This window comes from Gymnoscopelus braueri, assembly GCF_963280865.1.
Source record: "Gymnoscopelus braueri genome assembly, chromosome: 9".
NCBI classification, from domain to species: Eukaryota; Metazoa; Chordata; class Actinopteri; order Myctophiformes; family Myctophidae; genus Gymnoscopelus; species Gymnoscopelus braueri.
In genome coordinates this window covers 51,585,319-51,609,033 of record NC_137610.1, presented here as the reverse complement: position 1 = coordinate 51,609,033, position 23,715 = coordinate 51,585,319, and the positions used below count along the sequence as shown (strand labels likewise).

Here is a 23,715-nt window from a genome sequence, read left to right as displayed (position 1 = left end):
AATCAATTATCATCACCGGAAGGAACTACAAAACACTCCTAATTATCATATTTAAAAGAGTCTACAGCTGATACAACTACACCTCATTATCCTCCTTTAAACATACTTAATTATTAAGACTTAATTATAAGGCCTGTAATTGCTCCCTCTCTCGCGAAACATTAGGAGTACTTAATTATCCCTGTCTGTGCCAAATATGCTGGCGCTTGGTTTCTATTTGCAAACATGTTTAAAATTACAACCGTTTCAAAAAACACATCATTAGCAATTTGAAAAATTAATACATAAAACACTCTTACTTACCCCATATCGCCATGAAGATGGCGAAAAACACAGTCCCCCCATTGTCAAAGAGATGAGTCACCTAGAGATATATAAATACATACAAATATTTGACCGTCATAATCATTTCCATGTTATAAATGTTCATATATTTTATATTTTCAAATATTTTATATTTTCAAATAGGATATATTTTCAAATAGGAGATCTACAAGCTCAAAATACGTTGCATCGCAGTCCGCAGACAAATGCATATCATTTTGGAGGTCCTTGACATGAAAAAAGTGACAGTGAAGTGACAATTTAAGGACTTTTAAGACCTTTGTAATACAAAAAAAAAAAAAAAGACCAGTACGGACTGCATCAACATTTATCAACAAACTATACTATAAAAACTGGTCAAACATTGACCATGCAGATGACTGCTATTTTCACAATATGTGTCTGTGGAACCGATTCAAACACATTTCAACTCCTACAATTCCAAGTGCTCATCAAGGTGGGGGGAACCCAGTTCAAATTATGATTATTTTGGGTGGTCACTGCCTGAAAAGATTGAGAACCACCGTACTATGACCCCGAGTATGAGTTATAACTCGGCTCTCTGTGTGGAGCTAGAATAGGTTCAGGCATATCATCCGTCCCTCTGTCAATGACATTTCTCCCCGGAGACAAAATACAGTAACCTTGAACCTTGGAACAAAAGCATAGTGAGACACTGATATATTACAAGCATTATAGTTATGAACCTTCACACTGACCTTAGCGAACACACAGCTGTCACTCAGTCTCCAGGGACTGCAGTCTTCACACATGGGACACATGATGGTGGTGTTGGCCTCACAGATCTCTTTACTAGAGGGACAAACGGCATGTTGGCAGTGGTGGAAAAAGTACTCAAATGTTTTACTTAAGTAAAAGTATCAATACTGCAATGTAGAAGTACTCCGTTACAAGTGAAAGTCCGGAATTCAAAATTTACTTGAGTAAAAGTACAAAAGTATTGGTATTAACACATTGATTGCCTAGATCGAGTCAACTCGTTTTTAGAATCCATCGCTTGATTGCCTAGATCGAGTTAACTCGTTTTTACATTTTTGGGGGAAAATTCCACAAGGGGCGACCTAACACAGCTTTGGAATGATCGATCGTCTCTCAGAGAAGAACAATGTGGATGTGACGTCATTCCAAAAAACGTCACTTCCATCCGCCCCAATGATGGGATTTTCAGAAAAACGGCTGTAACTCAGTTTCTTTTTTTTCCATTGAAAACCACCCGTTTTCAGCGGACCAAAGCTCCAAAATGGCGGATCACGGTTGGAAACTTGTTGTTCCCATGGATACACAGATCCTTCCGTCTACTCACAGGAAACTTTTTCCGTGTGTTTTTTTTACACAATGTCGGTTCCACGGCGTTTCAAATATCATCGGATTGAGGTAATTATACGCCGGCACGGGGATAGAAAACTATGTTTAATATCTTGGCAGTCAATGTGTTAAAATGTACTTAAAGTACAAAAAAATAAAAGTACTAAACGTTTGAAAATAGCAGATCTACAAGCTCACAACGCGTCGCGATGCGACACGTTGTGAGCTTGTATATCGGCTATTTTAAAATAGCCTATGGTATAAAACAGGGCTAAAGTGGTTAATGTATGTTTTATAATAAAATAATTTATATTTGCAAACTAGTAACTAACATTTTCAAATAAGTGTAGTGGAGTAAAAGTACAATATTTGGCTCTGAGATGTAGTGGAGTAGAAGTAAAAGTCCTGAAAATTGAAAATACTCCAGTAAAGTAAAAGTACCTCAAAATTGTACTTAAGTACAGTACTTGAGTAAATGTACTTAGTTACTTTACACCACTGCATGTTGGCAGCCATGAAGAACATGTTAGCAGCCATGAAGAACATGTTAGCAACCATGAAGAACATGTTAGCAACCATGAAGAACATGTTAGCAACCATGAAGAACATGTTAGCAGCCATGAAGAACATGTTAGCAGCCATGAAGAACATGTTAGCAACCATGAAGAACATGTTAGCAGCCATGAAGAACATGTTAGCAGCCATGAAGGTTAGCAGCCATGAAGAACATGTTAGCAGCCATGAAGAAGCAGCAGTGTTGATTTTGTCGACTAAAACTATGATGAAAAATGTTTGTCGTCGTTGACTACCTTTTTTCACTGACGAAAACTAAATAAAAACTAAATAAAAACTAAGCTACGATGACTAAAACTAAGACTAAATATATTGACAATTTCGTCAACAGATAAAAACTAGATGAAGACAAGTGATTTTATGTTTGGTTGCGCTCGGGTGTTGCGATCTGAAAATAGCCGATCTACAAGCTCACAAGGCGTCGCAGCGCGACGCGTTGTGAGCTTGTAGACCTTGTAGACCTTGTAGACCTTGTAGACCTTGTAGAGCTTGTTGACCCCAGAGTGGGGGGTGGGGAATTAATACTATTGGTTGTGTAGCTTGTCAATCAAAATCATCACAAGGTAGCCTACAGCATACCCTACTTTATCATCAATTTTTAAATAAATAGGACCATAATTTACCAAAACACATATCACTAGTGACTGGAAGCATATAGTATTCATGACAATGTTTATTAAGGTAATAAATCAAGTGTAAAGTTTGGCAAAATCCCATCCGCTTGAATAGAGCCTAACTGCTTCTGACAGCAGCAGGGGTGAAACAGCGAGACTACAGGCTATTCATATTTATGAACTGTGACTTCCTATATAGCCTCAATTTACAAGCCGGATGCTAGCCCCTTGGTTTTGACACGTTCTACGTACACAGAACGCACTGGGAAGTGTAATGTCAAATGTCCACTTTCTCTCAACAGAATAACACTTTGAGACACTATAACATTATGAGAGAAAACAACAAGGCACTCCTTTCGTTCGATTATTTCTCCCCTCCAATAATACCAAATGGTATTGTATAAGAGGTACAACTTGTAAGGACTGTGTATTCGTAGAATGAGCAACACAGCTAACGGGTGGGTAGAGCCCCCCCCCCCCCAAAATGTGCCAAAATCCCCCATAGTTGCCCTATAGAGCGTCGCAGTTCCCGCCCACTTCCTGTTTTTTTTGGTGCCGGAAGAAAAAATTCAATGCATTTTTCCATTGACATTTCCAAAAATATTTATATCTATTAATTTAAGCCTCGAATCAAGCCATCACGACATGACATGAATCATGACCATAAACGTTTGATTCTGTGATTTTTTTTTTGTTGAAAACGGCAAAACAAAGGGTATTTATTAAATATAGTATATCATATAATTAAATATAAAATATATAAAATCACAGAAAAAAACGTTTTATGGTCATGATTCATGTCATCTCGTGATGGCTTGATTCGAGGCTTAAATTAATAGATATAAATATTTTTGGAAATGTCAATGGAAAAATGCATTGAATTTTTCTTCCGGCACCAAAAAAAACAGGAAGTGGGCGGGAACTGCGACGCTCTATTGCACAGGCCTGATCCTGAAGGGACAAACCTGGCACGACCATCCGAGGTTCAAATCATGTCGGCAGTTGCCTTATATATTAATAAAGGCTTACAAGGCCTACAGATCCCAGAACATAAGAATGTGTATTCACTGACCTGACTTGACTGGAGTCCATGGTGAACAGACCGTAGAGGAAGACAAAGAGGCCGACGAACGCAGCAGGGATCAACATCCCCGTGTACCAACCCAGCCAGGCGAAATACAGCCCGATCTTCTCCCCAAAGTAACGTCTGAAATGATACAAAACACATTAACGTGTACCAACCCAGCCTCGCAAAACACAGGCCGATCTTCTCCCCAAAGTAACGTCTGAAACAAGACAACATGTTTCATTTGATATATTAATTGGATGTCATGGTTAAAAGAAAAAAACACATGTTACATGCTTCTCACGTAAACGTCAAGGATAAAAACACCATAAAGTCAGTGACTTATTTCCATCGTAGTCCTTGGTCTGAGACAAACAAAACATAACATCATAAAACAGGCAAAAACAAAGCCTATCAACACATTAACGTGTACCAACACAGCCACGCCAAATACAGCCCCATCTTCTCCACAAAGTAAAGAGACAAGAGCATTAAAGGAGTAGTGCACCCAAAAAATGACTTATTTTCTATCAATTGCACACCCCATGAAGCCTTGAATCCATGGATTTATTCGTGTTTTTGTCGCATTCCTAAGCTAATAATTTGATTCCTGTCTCCTACCGGCTAATGTATCCGGTAGGAGACACAAAGTAGATTATTTGTGTCTCCTACCGGAAATACACCCGGGCATCAAATTATTGGCTTAGGAATTCGCATTCCTCAAAAACCAAAATAAATCCATGTATTCAAGGCTTCATGGGGTGTGCAATTGATAGAAAATAAATCATTTTTTGGGTGAACTCCTCCTTTAAGTCGATTCTTAATTATAACCGTAATTGTAACACGCTGAAGATCTCCATGATACAATGAATCAATAATGCACAAGACTGGTATGTGGGTGTTGTTAATAAGCTTTGGGAACACACGGTTCCTGAGTCATGAGGCCCCATAAGGGCAGGAGCCTACAGTCTCTGCCGTTTCTGTAGCGTGAGGCGGCATTATGTACAAGTACACCCTCTGGACATGACTCATCATGCACAGTGTTTCTCAAAGTGGTTGCCAGGGGTCCAGGGGTGACGCTTAACTCATTCAGTGCCAATGGCGTGTAACACGTAAATTGTTTCCACTGTTCACCAACCTATGAGTGATCCTATGACTTCTGGAGAAGAGTATACACGGAAATAATGTGATCACAACAAACCCAGCCACGTCCGATCTAATGTTAAAGGATTTAGAAGGAAAAAAAATCTCTGCTTTCTTGTTTTTTTCTGCGTTTTTGTTGAGAACAAGCTATATTCAACAGCCAATAACTAAAGAACGGAGGGTTGCGGTGACACGCTTTCTTTCCCTGATGGAAGCAGAGACACTGCTCCGTCTTTGTTGTGTCTCGGTGTGTCGAACGCCCTGGAGCAAAATATTCTGTGGCTCTTGAAAGGTTGGTACAAAAGCTCAAAAACGCTGGCACTGGTTGACTTAATTAATTAATCAAGGCACTCAATGAGTTAAGGTATTACGCACCGGAGGCCGTTGTTTTTGTTGCTATTTATTCGGCCCAAAAATACATTTGTTTGAACTGTTTGTTTGTGTCATTTCTGGATCGTTTATGTGTCACGCCCCCGGTGTGGGGCTGTAACGAGGCCACATGTCACATTCAGGTGAAATATGACCGCTATACTGCTGCTCTGTGCGTAACTACAGTCCCAGGTGTTCAGAACGTGTTCATACTGTACCTGCTTCCTGTTCAGTTTCACATTGCAGAGGGCAATTATTTCAACTTGAAACGCTGCATTCAAGTTCATGAGAGTTTTGGGAAAGGCATGTATATGTCACAGGGAAAATGGCATTCCAGGGAAATTGACAGGGGAGCGCTTGTTTTATAGGCACGGGGTGGTGCTGCGAGGCGGGGCTTTGATGCGAGGACGACGACCACAACAACAACATACTAACCAGGAAGCTACGCTAGGGAAACGCTGAAAATAAAATGGATAATATGAGAGAAATACTCAAGTAAAGTACGAATACCTCAAAATTGTACTTGAGTAAATCTACTTTGTTACTTGCACCACTAGTACAAGCCTCAGTGGCGCACTTCGATAATCATTGGACTCCCCACCCACTACCACTGGGAGCCGGGGTTTGACTCCAGCTTGGGACATTACTTTTTCAAACAACCGCGGACTACTTTTTTTTCGCTGATAAAGTATAGTTTTGGACCATGACGGAAGGCGCTCCGACTTAGCAGACCTTGAGGCAGAGGAGTCGCGCCCGAGCGCCTCCAGGCGCGAGTGCCCGCGACGACCTGCCGATGGTCTGCTAGTCGACTTAAGCGCCGTCCGAGTTATGTACCGATAGGCACAGAATCGTAAATGATGTTGTGTGGGGACTGCGTTTGCCCCAAGTGCCACTCACTGCACTAACATAGCCCGCCAGGCCCGCCCCCTGGAGAGTGTGTGTGTGTGTGTGTGTGTGTGTGTGTATGTGTGTACACGCGCGCGTGTGCGCATGCGTGTGTGCGTGCTGGTTTGTGCATGCGTGCGTGTGTGGTGTGGGGCTCATGTCTGGCTTGCATTGCCCTCTAGCGTTGATTCTACAGAATTGCATGAGGGGCATGAAAACAAGCGTACCCCTTTCAATTTCCCTGGAATGCCATTTTCCCTGTAACATATACATACAGACATACATAGATACATACCTGATGAGGTCTAGAGGTTGGTATTTGTACCACATGCCCCAGCGCGCCCAGCGCTCATACAGCAGGTGTCTCTGGTTCTGGGCACCGTGGGTCTTTATGGGATGTCTGCTCTTATAACCACCCTGACAAAACAACCACACCAACATTATTATTGTCTCCGCCAGGCCGAAAGGCATGGCGAGAGAGTATGTTTTGCACCCTGTCGGTCCGTCCGTCCATCCGTCCGTGAGCAGCTAATCTCCGGCACCGTTGGCGTGATCGCAGCAAAACTGTGCACACACACTCCCTAGATGCCAATTCAGAACCTCTGCTACAAATCTTTCACATGGGCCTGTTATAGCGCCACCAGGAGGTCGCTTTTTGGAAAACAGTACTCCTACACAGTACTCCTACATATTTTGTCCAAATGTCACGCAAATCGGTACACAGTAGGCTATCTGTATAGTCATTAAACGAAACGGATCTTTCAGATTTTTCATATTCCATCCTGATTGGCTAATAATGGCTTCCAAAGTTTGAAGGACTGCTCCGTTTTGAACGAAATGCCATGAACACAGCGTGAAATTTCCGTGAAATTTTGCACGCACATTCCCACTAGGCTGAGGAAGAAATGACACTTAAGATTTTTCTAATCAGCCTCATGGTGGCGCTATAACAGGCCGATTTGTGTTTTTACCTACAACTGCACTGATCTGTGTAACACTTTGTATGTGCACTCCCTAGAGACCAAGGAAAAAACCTTTGACACTGCGCCTTATTACTATTATTATTGTTACTGTATAACAGGTGTAAGGTAAACCCTAGTGGAAACTTGCATTGCAATATCAGTATCAGTATCTGAATCATATCAGTCGATTTGACCATGCAATCGGATATTAGCGAAAATTCCAATATCTTGCAGAAACCAGAAACCAAATATTTGATGTAGGTAATAACCAAGCCCCCAGAACTACGGTAGAACAGTGAAGCGGCCAAGCCTGGTGGTCAAATCTGAGAATGCACTTAAATGCTACTGCACGTTCGTCTCCCGTTGTGTGCGCATGCTCACGACGCGTCACGACCCATGGATCCATTCCATTGGTTCATATTGGTTCCATATTGGTTCCTATTCTTACTTACGGGTGCTTCAAAACGCCACTGAGCACTTTAATAGAAATGAATAGCTGGGGGCGGGGCAATCCGCCCTCTAGATATATTATAACTCTATGGTAATAACCCCATCTTTTCACACAGGCATTTTTGGCACAACTCCCCCTACAGTAACTGTACTGGGGACAGTACATAAGTCCGACATTCCATTACTCCTACAACGTGGCTTTGCGTGCGGTTAGGGATAGGGTTAGTAATGGGGCGAGCCGGACCAACTCGCCATCGGAATAAAGCGCCGTCGGAACAATGACACTGTACTGTCACAGACATCTCCACAAGCATCTGCCTCCTTATTAGCTCGTAGACTAATCCTTTATAACTAGAAGTCCGGTAAGGCAACCTCTTTTTTTGCAATGGCTATAAAATAAGTTCTGTATTTCTTGCCTCAGGAAAAACATTTTGATTTACAGTGTGTAAGGCCTGCAAAAAACGTTGTCTTTACTTGGGGTCCCTTTCTAGACTTTGTTGAAGGATTTTCCCCGTTATTGTCTGCAGGGCCGGCCGCTGTTATAAGCAATATAAGCGGTCGCTTAGGGCCACAACCACTAGGGGGGGCCACAATTTTTTTCTACTTTCATATTGTAATTATGTCATGTATCTCCTATCCAACAACTAGGGTTATTATTTTAATATTCAATAAAAAAATGTCTCATGATTTTATAATGGGGGTGTTTGGGGGGGGGCACCAAAAAAAATCTTGCTTGGGCCACGAAAACCCTAGGGCCGGACCTGATTGTCTAGTGATACAAAATGCTGGATTAGGATGTATAGAAGTTTCTGCTGTATGGGGTTAAAATGAGATGTCTTTGTCTAAACGTGTGTTTTTGATTTGTTAAGTTTGGTCCTACTGGTTTTTGGGAGCCTACTGGCTCATCCATCACATCCAACATGTGTTGTAAGAGACCATTATTCTCACCTCATGTGGTGGGAAGGCAGCCTCATACGTCCCGTTGCCCAGTAAACGGTTAATACCTACGAGAAGAACAGAAGTACATCAACATGTGTTGTAAAGTACAGTACATACAGTACATACAGTAAATACTGAAACTAACAGGTAGACCAGAGCTTCTCAACAGGCGGGTCGGGGACCCAAAGGTGGGCCAGACTAAATTCTGTCACGGCCTGCCACAACTATGGTGGAGCATTAAGTGTGTCAAACAGATCCGGGTTCCTAGACCACCCACTACCCACGTTTTGACTGAAATGTTTTAATAAATAAATAAACAAATAAATAAAAAAGGAAAAAAATAGCTAAATCTTTAAATCAATTTGAAAGGCTTATATTTGATTAAAGTTGCTATTGCACAGGATTGAACAAGAAGCAACCAAATATATACATTTATTTTTACATTTGAATTTAAATTGAGTATATATTTTCAAATTGATATTTGAAAAGAACCTTTAACGTTAAATACAATGAACAACCAAACAAGTAGATATAAAATACAGACATTAAGTGAACTTTATTTAATTTAATCACTTAAACCCTATTGAAAAAAATAATCAATGTCCAAACACTCACAATGCGCCGCATCACGATGAGTTTATAGATGAAGTGAGATTAGATTAAATTAGATTAGGTGAGATTAGGTGAGTAATCTAATTAGACTAATTGGATTAGGTGAGACTAGGTGAGTAATCTAATTAGACTAATTAGATTAGGTGACCTTATAGATTAACTAACATGTTATAAATAAATACAAAATCTGAACACATCAGCTGCATTCATTGCCGATACCAATGTCATCAAAAAATCTAATAATGGTCAAAATATCATCCAAGCTGATACATGGGTCAGTATTTATATATATAGCTCACAGTGTGAGACCAGTTGAGAAGCTCTGGTATGAGATCACTCCCAGTTCAAACCACTATCAACCAATAAGAGCAGAGGGGTGTGGTTACTATTAGAAATTATGATAATTATATAGATCACTGGTTCTCAAAGTGGGATCCGGGGACACCCAGGAGTCCTTGGCTTTGGCTATTCAAAAATAGCAGATATACAAGCTCATAGCAAGCTCATGCCGCGCTATGAGCTTGTAGATCTGCTATTTTTGGAAAATCGTGATTTTTTTGCTAATCTTTGAATATATATATATTTGAAAGCAAACATTTTTAACTCCATTTTTGCTTCTGGGGGTCCCTGGAACAACATATTTTGAGATGGGGGTCTGTGGCCAAATTCATATCATTTTGGGAGGTCCTTGACATGAAAAAGGTTTGAGAACCACTGATATATAGATGAACTAGTATTCATATACTGTAGCACATTTCATACAACTCAATGTAGTGTCTAAGAGCAGCGATGAAGGACAGCATGTCAACTCCACTCTCATTGTGAGGCTCAATCCAAAAGCAATGAATGGATGATAATAGAGTGGCAACAAGTTACAGTTTACATTTTGTACTTCCTGATTAAAACAAAATCATCCCTTAATCTTATCTTGCGTAAAACAAAATGTGCAATAATCATGAACCAGTATTTGCCACAGCGACTTATTTTCCGCAATAATCAAGAAATCCCATTGATTCTTGTCGAGAAAACCAGGAAGGTGCTACAGTAACGTTATGCATCCAACTACAGAAATGAGTCCTTTCTGTACCACTCTATTATTTGCTACGTATCACATGCTGTACTCATTCCAGTCATGACATGATTAGCCTGTTAATTGTTAGTTGTTAATGAATGAGGAGCTGCTGAGATGATGAGTTAGTGGTGAACATAGTATGAAGACAGTTAGTAGACAGCAGGACTTAGACACACAGATGAGATGACGCCTCCCTGCACTTCACTAGCTGTGGCGTTAGCCTGTAGCTAACACTGTAGCGTTAGCCTGCAGCTAACACTGTAGCGTTAGCCTGCAGCTAACACTGTAGCGTTAGCCTGCAGCTAACACTGTAGCGTTAGCCTGTAGCTGTCACCGTAGCGTTAGCATATAGCCTGTAGTACCCGGCTAACACTGTAGTGTTAGCCGGGTGCCATGGCATTAGTCTGAGGATCCTAGCCTTGATCAAGACTATCATATGTATTTTATCGAGTCTGACTTTTACTTTCGTATCTATGATCATCTTGAAGCCCGTACTTCTCCGTACATGTACATCATATAAAGTGCTGACCCCGTAGCCACGTATGTTAACTCAACTCGATATCTATAGATAATGGGTTTTAATCCCGTCTGTGTCGGATTTTGTCGGAAGTCCCCTGTATTGCTCAATGGGTGGTAGTGGCGGGGCGCATCAGGTGAAAGCCGATATTACACTCAATGTAAACAGGATGTAAACGAGAAAATAAAATGTTGCTCAGGCACAGACGGGATTGAAACACTTAACTATTCAAAAATAGGGATTAATACAGTGCACAAAGATTCCGAATGCCGAGTTAACATCCGTGGGCTACTGGTTAAGCACCTTATATTTTGCATTTGTACATTTTCGGAGAAATACAGACTTTATGGGCGGATGACCAGTGACAATTGGGGGGGGTAAAGGCCAAGACTATCATAGATAAGCAAATGTCAAAATCGATACAATATTTATGATAGTCTTGATCCAAGGCTACAGGTCCATTGTTCCTAAGTACCATTGGTGCAACACATTGGACTTTAACTAAGTCTAACCCTAACCTCAACCTCACAAAAAAGTAACCCTAACCTTAACCCTAATGTGCAGTAAGTGATTTTCTTTAGTTCAAAATAAGTGTTAAATAGTTCTATATTCTTTTAGAGTGTTTGTTCAGTAACAGGGGTCTCTCTGGCTCTTTAGCAAACCAAAAATGCATTGTACATACAAATTGTATCCAATCAGGGGTGAGAACTAATACAGGATAAAGGATAAACAAGTGAAACGGGAAGTTATGACACAAAGAAATGTTACAGTTTAAACTAAATTGAATCTGGAACACTATACAAATTTTAAGCTGATTAAAGGGTACTCTCTCCTGATGCAATTGGCAAGCCACCGGAACATTTATTTTCTGTTTATTAAAGAGCTGGAGAGATGGGGAGACAGACCCCTGCTACTCTCTCTAGCTCGTCCTCAGACGAGCCCTCCATCGTCGCTTCCAGTCATCCCTGTTCTCCATACATCTGGCCAGCTCGTTGGTATTTTGCGCTCCAGCATCTTACTTGAGTACGTCCACGTATGTTAATGTGGGACGTCCTCGTGACCGGTGCCCGTGTGATGGTTCCCACAGCACCAATTTCCTGGCTGGCAGCTCTAGAATGCCGGGGCGGCAGTGGCTCAGTGGCTCAGGGGTAGAACCGCGAGGTTCCCAGTTCGATCCCGGGCTCCCCCAGAGTTAGTGTCGAAGTGTCCTTGAGCAAGACACTGAACCCCTAATTGCTCCCGATGAGCAGGTTGGTGCCTTGCATGGTTTCATGGTTTTCTCCGTCATCGGTGTGTGAATGTGTATGTGTGAATGGGTGAATGTAATACACGTGGGATAAAAGCGCTACATAAATGCACCATTTACCATTTTGATGTCTTTGGCAGTGTCCTGCTAGTCTAATTTTCCTGGCTGCTATTTTCTCGCTCACCCTTGGTGTTCCCTCATACAGATTTGTGTTGGTAACATAACAGGTTCACTCTTGCTGATGTTAAGTACTGCAAGCAAACGTTCTGGTGTAGCACCCGTCTACAGATTTCTGCAGGGTTGGTTTCTGGGTCCAGCATTCGCTGCCATATAGGAGAACAGACTCTACCGTTGCATAGAAGAAGCTGAGTTTGATTTGTCTGGGTACTGAACAAACACTGTAAAACAATGATTACTGAATAACTGAATATAGAGCTTTAACATAATGTTTTAACCAAAGAATATCACTTACACTCCTTTAACTTCACAAAACACTATGCCTAACCCCTAATCTTAAAGAAATTATGTCTAACCCTAACCTAACCCCAACCTTAACCTCACAGTCACACAAAAAACAAAACTATGCCAAACTCGGGACGTCAGACTAATGGTCATCCCCCGCTAGCCATCAGCGCGCTACAGGACTGGAGTATCGACAGTCGTCAAATACAAGAACACTCGCCCCCAAAAATAAACTCACCCCGGGTCAAATCCGACGACCTCGGAAGGGCCGCCACAAGGTATTCCTACACGCAACCTCAGTAAAACTATGCCTGAACCGAAACTTAACCTCAGTAACACTATGCCTAAACTTAACCTTATTCCTAAACGTAACCTCAGTAAAACTATGCCTAAACCTAACCTTATTCTTTAACCTAACCTCAGTAAAACTATGCCTAAACCTAACCTTATTCCTAAACGTAACCTCAGTAAAACTATGCCTAAACCTAACCTTATTCCTAAACGTAACCTCAGTAAAACTATGCCTAAACCTAACCTTATTCCTAAACGTAACCTCAGTAAAACTATGCCTAAACCTAACCTTATTCCTAAACGTAACCTCAGTAAAACTATGCCTAAGCCTAACCTTATTCCTTAACCTAACCTCAGTAAAACTATGCCTAAACCTAACCTTATTCCTTAACCTAACCTCAGTAAAACTATGCCTAAACCTAACCTTATTCCTTAACCTAACCTCAGTAAAACTATGCCTAAACCTATCCTTATTCCTTAACCTAACCTCAGTAAAACTATGCCTAAACCTAACCTTATTCCTAAACGTAACCTCAGTAAAACTATGCCTAAACCTAACCTTATTCCTTAACCTAACCTCAGTAAAACTATGCCTAATCCTAAACTTATTCCTAAACGTAACCTCAGTAAAACTATGCTTAAACCTAACCTTATTCCTAAACCTACCCTCAGTAAAACTATGCCTAAACCTAACCTTATTCCTAAACGTAACCTCAGTAAAACAAATGCAAGAACACAAGAACTACTGGGGGCGAGCCGTCCGCGGAAAAAAATGTGGGCAAGTGTGTTTTGGGGCGAGAGTTCCGGTTACCCTGAAGGCTAATGGAAAACTGGACAAAGAGGTCGATAGACTAGATGGAGTCTAGAAGCCTCCCTCCCTGGCGTCACCACACAGACACATACGCACCTTCCCAGGAGCTCACAGACTGGGAGAGCAACAGCCGGTCGCGCCGACCATAATAATTAAGTAGCGACAGACAACAAAGTGGCGGAGCTGTTGAAAAATAATGGAGGACAAGTAACCAGCAGAACGACACACTCGCAACAAAGAGAAATGGTGTACATTAGTGTATCTGCGCCTGTGTGGGTGTATGTGTTCATGTGCGCATGTGTGTATGTGTGTGTGTTTCTGTGTGCGTGTGCGTGTGCGTGTGCGTGTGTGTGTGTGTGTGTGTATTGGGGGAGGGGTAGAGGATGACTGCCTGAATCATTCACACACAAAGGAGTGCAATAAATCAATAGGAATGATTATGGGAAATGTACATGATGACCCAATCATTCAGACTGAGAGAGCCTATTATGTATCAACTAAATAGTGTGAAAATGTAGTCCTATGATCAGATTAATGGTCACCGAGTTGAAGTGTTAAACACAGCTGTAGCACTGCTGCAGAGTGCTCTATATGAGTGACATTTTAGTTTGTATTATCATTCCAGACCCCTGAACAGTGTTTGTGCCAAGTATGATGTGTATTGGAGCATCGGTGCACCTGAACTACTGATTTAGAAGGCATTTGTAGAATCGGCCTCAGGTCTATACAATATACAGTATGGAATCACTCGTGGCCCCTCTTGTTACTATTCTCACGGCAGACCCCTGAACAGTGTTGGTGGCCAGTTTGATGCGGATCGGAGCAACGGTGCGCATGGGAAGTCCGGATGTTACTGTACGTCTGTGACGTCCACCGTTAAAGTTGTACAATGCAGAATCACAAATAACGATTTTTAGCAACCTCTGCTGGTCACTACCGTCACTGCATACAATTTCCCTAGTCCTCGATTACCCAGAATTCCATTCGTTTTCACCGGAAGCCGGAAGCGTTTCAAAAAGCGATCTTTTAATTGTTTTATACTATCTACGGATCGTTTCTCTTAGCCAGTGGAGCATTAGTTACCATGAGCTGTGCTTTCTTTTTCTGTTCTTTTTCGATCTTCCAATCCTACATTATCTTAAAATCAGCGTGAGGTTCCTTTTTGTTAATAGCGCGGTAGTTCCTGGCCAAACAGGAAACCGTTGCGGTAGTTCCTGAGGACGTCGGCCACGACGTCATGACGTTGGCCAGGAACGTCATTTTCCCGGGAAAGTCCCCCCCGTACACGTTCAATAGAAAATATATAAATAAAAGGCTTCCGGGGGTGAAATTCACGGAGTGGGTGTTGTGAAACTTTTGCCACTCGCAAAAGATATACAATTTAACTTTAGTTTTGTTGAAAACGTTACCTAGTATTACTTTAAGTACCCATAAGACAGTTTTAACACAGGAGGACAGTAGTGACTGGAGCCCGACTGATGCCACATTTTTGGGTCCGATGCCAATCCCCATCTTGGACGGCTGTCTGTCCGTCCGTCCGTCCGTCCGTCCGTCCGTCCGTCCGTCCGTCCGTCCGTCCGTCCGTCCGTCCGTCCGTCCGTCACTTCGGTCCCAAACAACATATCTCTAAAACGGTGTTCATTTTGTCGAGTAAAACTATGACGATAAATGTTTGTCAACTACCTTTTTTCACCGACGAAAACTAAACAAAAACTAGATAAAAAAACTAAGCTACAGTATGATAACTAAAACTAAATATATTGACAATTTCGTCAACAAATAAAAACTAGACTAAAATGTTAGTGGAGAAGACATCCAGTAGAAGTCATTTTATGCTTGGTTGTGCGCAGGTACCACACTCCAAAAATGGCAGATCTACAAGCTCACAACGCGTCGGAGCTTGTAGATCTGCTATTTTCGGCACAAGGCCAAGTATAAATCAGGCACTACAAGGCCCTTCAAAGTACATTTTAGTCGACTAAATCTACAGTTGATTAAGCCTATTAAAATGCATTTAATATTTAGTCAACTAAAAGTAAAACATTTCAGATGACCATAATGACTCAAACTAAATGAGACTTTATTCAAAAGACTATGACTAAAGCGACATCGAAAATTGCTGTCAAAAGTAAGCTCTAAGATGACTGCCATGGAATGTGCTCCCAGAAGATGACCCCTATTGATGTCAGTGACCCCATGACCTCTTCTCTAGCGCTGCCCTTATCGGAAATCAGGAAATCTTGTTACAGATCAGCCTAACACGCTGGATCGGGTGTCAGGGAGTCTATGCACCGATCCGATAGTGTGTAAATAGTTATCTCGTGATAATAGCTAATTTAAAACTACACGAGTGGTGCAGAGAGTGTAATATTAGTTTGCTAGCTAGCAAAATGTCATAAATTCTCTGTGTTCACGTTTTATATAGTTTAATCTGAGCCAGACCAGATACAGTGATGATAATCATATCTACACAAATCCATACAGGGTTAGTAGTATACTGTGAAGTTGTTCGCACGCACGCACGCACACGCACACACACACACACACACACACACACACACACACACACACACACACACACACACAAAAACTATAGAATACCAGGTCAACAAATTAACCTATATAGCATCTGTCTAAATAACATGCCATCTAAGTTACAATTGAACCTTTGCATAAGACAGTGTGGTCGTCAAGGCTAGGTGAAGTGCTATGGGCTGAGGTAGAGTCTGAAGAGGTGAGTCTTCAGATCATGGCGGACCATTGGGAGTGAGTCTGCGCAGTTCTAACTGTAATGGAGAGTTTGTTCCACAGTTTGGGAGCTATGCTTTTGGTGGCACATGATAGGAACGTGCTACTCTCCTCAACACAACAAACCAGTAGGTCTTTTTTTACGTAAACGTGGCTCCCAGTCATTCACCACCAGTTTGTGTCTCCAAAAGAAACAAGCATGTGACAAGTGTTCAAAGACAAATAACATCAGAACAGACACAAAACAAGACAAGACAGTATGTGTGTGTGTTAATCTTACATCTTGTTTATAATTAGAACTCATTCTCACCCGCGACGGCACATAGTGCCTCTCGTGGCTCAAGTCCACTTTAGACGGAGCACCTCTGTCGGTTTAACTCATTCAGTGCCATTGACGTCCAATTTTTCAAAAGCCCAGAATGCCATTGACGTCCAAACTGTGTTTTCAGTGTTTACCACTAGATGGCGCTCTTGCGCATCCTATGAGCCACCATTTCAGGCACCGAGGCAGAGCGATCTAGAGATCATGTGATCACAAGATGTTATGCTCCATCTGCTTCCTGGTTAGCGTCTGCAGAAAATCAGCTGTAACTTGAGTTGCTTTTTCCCCCCCTGCCTTTTTGGCCGGGACATGCTGTTTTCAATGTGAAAGTGAAAGGCAAGTCGTGGTGAAAATGTTTTTTTTTTGGGAGTGAGAGTATGCAGATAATTAACACTACACTGAATGAGGTGATGGAATGATGGATGAGAACAGAAATAAGGCGTAACATCTAATACACATACATTCACTATGGATGCTCAGTGGACAGTCCCCTACAAGAGGGTTGTCTTAAAATAATGTTTGTTTCATTATTGTGTAGAATTATGCTCTTACTTCTACTAATAACAATAACAGTATTCCTACCCATCTTGGACTTTCCGTCTTCATACTTGGTGCGTTGCAGCACATGGTGAACTATCCTGCTTCTGGTGGAGTTGGAGAAAAACGTCTCTCTGTTGTTGATGCTGAAGCTGTGGAGAAGAACCAACAGAACCTTCATTACTGTTAATGAAGCTGTGGAGAAGAACCAACAGAACCTTCATTACTGTTAATGAAGCTGTAGAGAAGAACCAACAGAACCTCCATTACTGTTAATGAAGCTGTAGAGAAGAACCAACAGAACCTCCATTACTGTTAATGAAGCTGTAGAGAAGAACCAACAGAACCTCCATTAATGTTAATGAAGCTGTAGAGAAGAACCAACAGAACCTCCATTAATGTTAATGAAGCTGTAGAGAAGAACCAACAGAACCTTCATTACTGTTAAAGACGCTGTAGAGAAGAACCAACAGAACCTTCATTACTGTTAAAGACGCTGTAGAGAAGGACCAACAGAACCTTCATTACTGTTAATGATCACTTAATATGATGCATCAATGAGCATGGTGATTAATACTTATAATAACTGGTGTGCATTCTAGTAACATAGTTTCCTTCAGAACAAAAGCCAGAGAAGTGAAGAGCAGAATGTGTATATTACTGGTACATGCAGACTAGGGGTGGGACGATATGGGTACCTCACGATACGATATATATCACGATATTAGGCCCACGATAACAATATATATCACAATATTTGACGATGTTCGATATATTGCGATATCACGATATTCTATATATATTGCAAGAAATTTCACCAACGATATATCACGATATCTGAAAATATCGATATATTGCGATATCACGATATATTGCATCGAAATTTCACCAACGATATATCACGATAGTCCTTGTATTCAATTCATAAACACATAAAATAGCACCAAACAGATCAAAATCATCATTACACAAATACAGAGTAGGAAAAACAACGTATCACAAAAATAAAATAAAAAATAAAAATATTTTTTAATATCGATATTTTTTGGCAGCATATCGATTATTTATCGCGGGAGAAAGTATCGCGATATATCGTCCCACCCCTAATGCGGACCCTGCGGAACGGGGCAGTGTGTAACGGTACATTGACATCTTCATTTCCAATGAGGGGAAGGCAGATATGGCCGTGCAAAGCATTCTGGGATTGGGAGCGGATCGGGCCCCTTTGAGGCTGGGCCCCCCCGGGGGCGACAAAAGGCTGCCTGGGTGCAAAACACACCCTCGAGGCCAGGGCGGCGATCAGCGGCCCCTTCTAGTCCGCCGCGCATCCGTTCGCCGGCGGTGTCGTTTATTTTATTTTCAGCCTGGGCCACCCTCTGCGCACCCCCTGGGGCCCCGGCCTCGTTCCATCACGTTTGGCGCGGCAACCACCACCACGTGTACATGGAGTCCCAATGTCGGTCACACCCAAAGATGGAGTCTATGATGTCAGACTTAGATATGTCACCAAGCATTCAGTGACGTGGTCGAACCTAGTATCTCTTTTTTCTTGTAATATATATTTTTTTGAGCTTTTTCCGTCTTTATTGATAGGATAGTGGGCTGACAGGAAATGGGGAGATAGATGGGGGGGGGGTGACACACAGCAAAGGTCGTCGGGATCTGGAGTCGAAACCCGCTATACCGCTATGCGGTACCGCAATACCATCTATTTTCTTTTAAAGAGATCGTATTTTGTTTAGAATATCTTTTGTCTTGTGCCTCGAGTGTATGAAATATGTATCTATGCGCCTGGCGATGTGACGCGTTGTGAGCTTCATTGTGATCTGCTATTTTCAAATAAAATCTTGGGGGGGAAATTATAACAAGCAGACCTGGCAACACTGACAGTATAGTATATAACCGGTGCATTCGGGCCCTGCTGAACGGGGCAGTGTAACAGTGTATATATATGTATATATATGTATATTACTGGTGCATGCGGGCCCTGCTGAAGGGGGCGGTGTAACAGTCGGTCTCCTCCAGGTCAGGCAGAGCCTCTTTGTCCAGTTTCATGGGGTTCTTGGGAAGCCAGCTCTTCATCTGACACCACCTCTGATGGAACCTGCTGCACACACACACAACATAACACACACATACTTCATCGTATTGTATTTTCATTGTATTGTTATCCACGTTGTTGAGGAAGCTCGCTATATGCTCACTCTCAAGCTGTACTATACGTGACGAGTTGGGGGAAATGTGGAGTCATTTTACAACGGTCCCAGTAGTCCCGCCCACACTGCAATACACCAGACTGAAATATGACGTGACATCGGCAGGTCGGTGAAGCTATGCTGAGTTAGCCTGGTAAACCCCTCCCTCCGAATATCTCATTTCCATTTGATATCAGGAGTGAGTCTGGCATGCAGGCCTGTTTGCCTTTTTTTCTGTGGCAGGGAGCTGGACGGGATTAGTACCAACCCCTTCAGCCAATCAGCAGTTTGTTCCCCTTCAGCCAATCGGCAGTTCGTTCCCCCACCACCAGAGCAACGTGACGCAAGGGGACTTTTGAAAAGGGCCATGCCGAAAATAGGTTGCTTTATTCGGATACATGCGTGTCACTGCCCGCCCCTGCCGGTTCTCTGACTTAAAAAAAATAAATAGGCTCTGTCATGATTAATTGACCACATATATGAAGTTAAACAACTAAATGCTATCCGAAAAATATCTTAAAAGTAAATTCCGTGCCACAAAAAAATAAGTTTGAGAGTGTTTTGAAGTTTTACATTTTGTTTTACATTTTGGTCGGCTGCACTCGGTTCCATTCGGGTTCACTCGAGTTCCACCTGATTGGCCAACCTCCGCTGTCAATCATTTTCATCATGATTTGTGTGCATGGGGATCTCATCTTAAACAAGCTCAGTGCTTAATGAGTCTTACAGTTTAGTAGACTTTGTATTGTGAATTTGTACTTCCATGTACTGTTGTTCTCATGTCTTACTAAATAAAATACATCAATCAATCAATCAATCACAGAACAATGAGCAAGGACGCTGATTGGAGAGTTCACGTGATGAACTCCGCAGAAACGTCCAGACAGGCCTGTAGGCCAGACTCACTCCTGATATCAAATGGAATTGAGATATCCAGAGGGAGGGGTTTAGCAGGCTAATGCTGAGTTGGCAGTGCCGTTCTCACTCCCAACTCGTATTACTGTAGGTTGACACATCCGCTAAAAACATGCAAGGGCTGTCTGTAGCTCCACATAAATGGACAGGTCACCAATATAAGTGTAACGCAAGGTTAACGCAAGGTCAAATAGGTGTGAATAAAAATCCTTCTATTTACCTGCTCATGGTTTTGCTCTTCCAGTCTTTGAAGTAGGATTTCTTCCTGAAAACAACAACTAATTAAACCACAGATAAAGCCCAACTCATCAACCTAATTGACTTAAAACAGTCAACTTTATTAGTCAAATATCAAGCCTAACCTTATGTACATTTCATACTCATCTGATAATAAACAGTAAATTAATAAATGTTTGCCACTTTCCACACCAATGGAAGAATACGCTATAAGCAGCGGTTACCTGAAGGGCATGCGGATGTTCATCTGTTCTGCATATTTACACAGGGTCTCCCAGGGAGCGTGGATCTTCACAAACATGATGTCATTGTTGATCAACGAAGGCTTCAAGGACAAGAACAAACACATTGTAGTTTGTCAGACAATTTACAGCAGGGGTCCCCCCAAACATGTTCATGTCAAGGACCCCCCTGTGTGCTCTGTGATACGCTTGGAATGATGACTGTTCGTGTGATGCCAGCATTTACATTTTATGCACCACATACAGTATCTGGAACAAACTCCCAGAAAGCTCTGCTGCCACTTATTTCTTTAAAATCTACTAAAGATTTAAAAGAAAATGTTAAAGATGTTATAATTGTGTTTCCTTTGCCTGACGTTCTGTGTAAAGCACGTTGAATGTCCTTGTTGTTGAAATGTGAAATACAAATAAACTGGCCTCGTCTTGCTCTAATAGCTAGTGCTTTAGATCACGGGCCCTACCTTTGCCAGAGCCGTACCCGTTTACACTACCCGCTACCCGTGAATTACACACAAGGCCGCTGGCACTATTCATTATGCCGACTCAGTTATTTGTGCCTGGAGGTGTGCCCGTGGGCTTGTTGTTGTAATATCCCCAACATTGATATCTTGCCCACACACGTTTGGGAAAGCGCATAGCGGATTCTAAAACCAGAGACCGCCAATTTCCTTTGGTAGAGCGCGCCTGCACTGGACATGTCAGGAGTCGGCCGGGCACACCACGTCAGCCAAAGTGAGAGTTTAAATTTCTTGTGTCAATTGTGTTTATATAAGATGATAGACTATTCAAAGAAGACAAGTTGTGGGGCGCCCACTGGCATAGCGGTCCAGGTGCATACCACATATGCTGGTAATCCAGTTTGACAGTGTGTCGCAGGTTCGACTACCGATCACGACGACCGTTGCTGTGTGTCAGCGCCCATGGTGTCCAACGTTATCGCCGCCCCAGTGCGGCTGCAGAGTTCACTTCGGAATGAAGTGATTGTGAATGTGATTGTCATTACAATTTTACTGTAATCCACAAAAGTGTGACTGTTAATTTCTTGTGTCAATAAATTGTGTTTTTATCAGCTGCCAGTTAAGCTTATGAAAGACTAATGCAATGTTGTTTGATCTGCGTTTGCTATAACCACACCAGACCATTTCCTTTAATTAATCCAGAACACAAGCAGGTTGCTGTAATTTAAAGTTCTCTATAACAGCAATGTGCGAGTGATAATTCTGTGTATCAAATATAATTTTATTCCAAGGCAACTTCTCTCTTCCACGGGCAGAGAGAAAGTGCAAGATTGCATTGGGGATAATGGCATAATGATAATGGCACGATGATTGGTTTCATTAAAGTAACGTCCAGATCACACCTATGCATAATGTAACGTGTAGCACAGCTGTTTTCGGGATAAGGCTGGTGTCCGAAGAACGCCCCTTGCACAATTCCCCTAAATGCCCACATAGTGGGTATAGGATCTTCGGACGAAAATAGAGCCCCACGTCTCAAGCTTGATTCTACATCCCAGTTGCAGTAGTGTGTGTGTGTGTGTGTGTGTGTGTGTGTGTGTGTGTGTGTGTGTGTGTGTGTGTGTGTGTGTGTGTGTGTGTGTGTGTGTGTGTGTGTGTGTGTGTGTGCGCGTGTGTGTGCAAGGTCTACCTCCTTCTCCAGCATGATGCCTTCAGCGCGGAGGTTCTTCTCGAAGGTGCATCTCTTCTCCACCTGCGGACTGGACTTCTTATAGACCAGGATGTAGTCGATGCGTTTCTTCCCGTCTCTGAACAGCAGCCCAGATGTGTGGACCGGAGACTTCCCCTGTAGAGGTACGGCAGTAGTTTAATGCAGGGGTCTTCAACGTTTTTTCAGGCCAAGGACCCCTTAGCTGAGAGAGAGATGAAGCAGGGACCCCCCCACTACATATTGTATAACATAACTTTTTCATAGATAGCTTCATAGACTTGTTTGACAGTCACTATGATCAGTATTAGGGGTGGGACGATATGGGTACCTCACGATACGATATGTATCACGATATTAGGCCCACGATAACGATATATATCACGATATCTGAAAATGCCGATATATTGCGATATCACGATATATTGCATGAAATTTCACCAACGATATATCACGATATCTGAAAATATCGATATATTGCGATATCACGATATATTGCATGAAAATTCACCAACGATATATCACGATAGTCCTTGTATTCAATTCATAAACACATAAAATAGCACCAAACAGTTCAAAATCATCATTACACAAATACAGAGTAGGAAAAACAACGTATCACAAACTTTTTTTTTTTATTTTATTTTTTTAATATCGATATTTTTCGGGAGGATATCGATTATTTATCGCGGGAGAAAGTATCGCGATATATCGTCCCACCCCTAATCAGTATTGTGTACATTCATGTTTACACATGATCTTTTCTGTACCTTTAGTGCAGTGGTTCTCAACCAGTGGTCCGGGGACCACCAGTGGTCCTTGAGGGGGTTCCAGGTGGTCCTATTATTGTTAAATATCTGCATTACTTAACTAAATAATTGTTATTTTGATCAACGTTTCCCTGTTATCTCTGCTCTGGCACCACATCAATAGGCCTACGGCATGGAATTGTGGACAAAATCTTATCCAACGATAAAAAACATATTCAAAGTATTATTCTAAATAATCTACCAGTAGTGAATCGGTGCGGGGGGTAGGGGGTGGGAGTACCTGCAGTGGTGGAAAAAGTACTCAAATTCTTTACTTAAGTAAAAGTACCAATACTGCAATATAAAAATACTCTGTTACAAGTAAAAGTCCAGAATTAAAAATTTACTTGAGTAAAAGTACAAAAGTATTGGCATCAAAATGT

General features: G+C 41.9%; 1 protein-coding gene across 1 annotated transcript in view; it reads right to left on the bottom strand.

Moving 5' to 3' along the window:
- The window catches only part of ano3 (anoctamin 3), a gene marked incomplete at both ends in the record, with an annotated part of 145,832 nt that overhangs the window by 39,290 nt on the left and 82,827 nt on the right, over positions 1 to 23,715 (bottom strand). Inside the window, 9 exons of the mRNA XM_080436896.1 lie at positions 1,044 to 1,137; positions 3,910 to 4,044; positions 6,596 to 6,717; positions 8,661 to 8,716; positions 17,315 to 17,421; positions 19,242 to 19,376; positions 20,600 to 20,644; positions 20,841 to 20,941; positions 22,506 to 22,661. Of these exons, the coding sequence (XP_080293022.1) occupies positions 1,044 to 1,137; positions 3,910 to 4,044; positions 6,596 to 6,717; positions 8,661 to 8,716; positions 17,315 to 17,421; positions 19,242 to 19,376; positions 20,600 to 20,644; positions 20,841 to 20,941; positions 22,506 to 22,661 (951 nt within the window). The remainder of the gene's footprint in view (positions 1 to 1,043; positions 1,138 to 3,909; positions 4,045 to 6,595; positions 6,718 to 8,660; positions 8,717 to 17,314; positions 17,422 to 19,241; positions 19,377 to 20,599; positions 20,645 to 20,840; positions 20,942 to 22,505; positions 22,662 to 23,715) is intronic.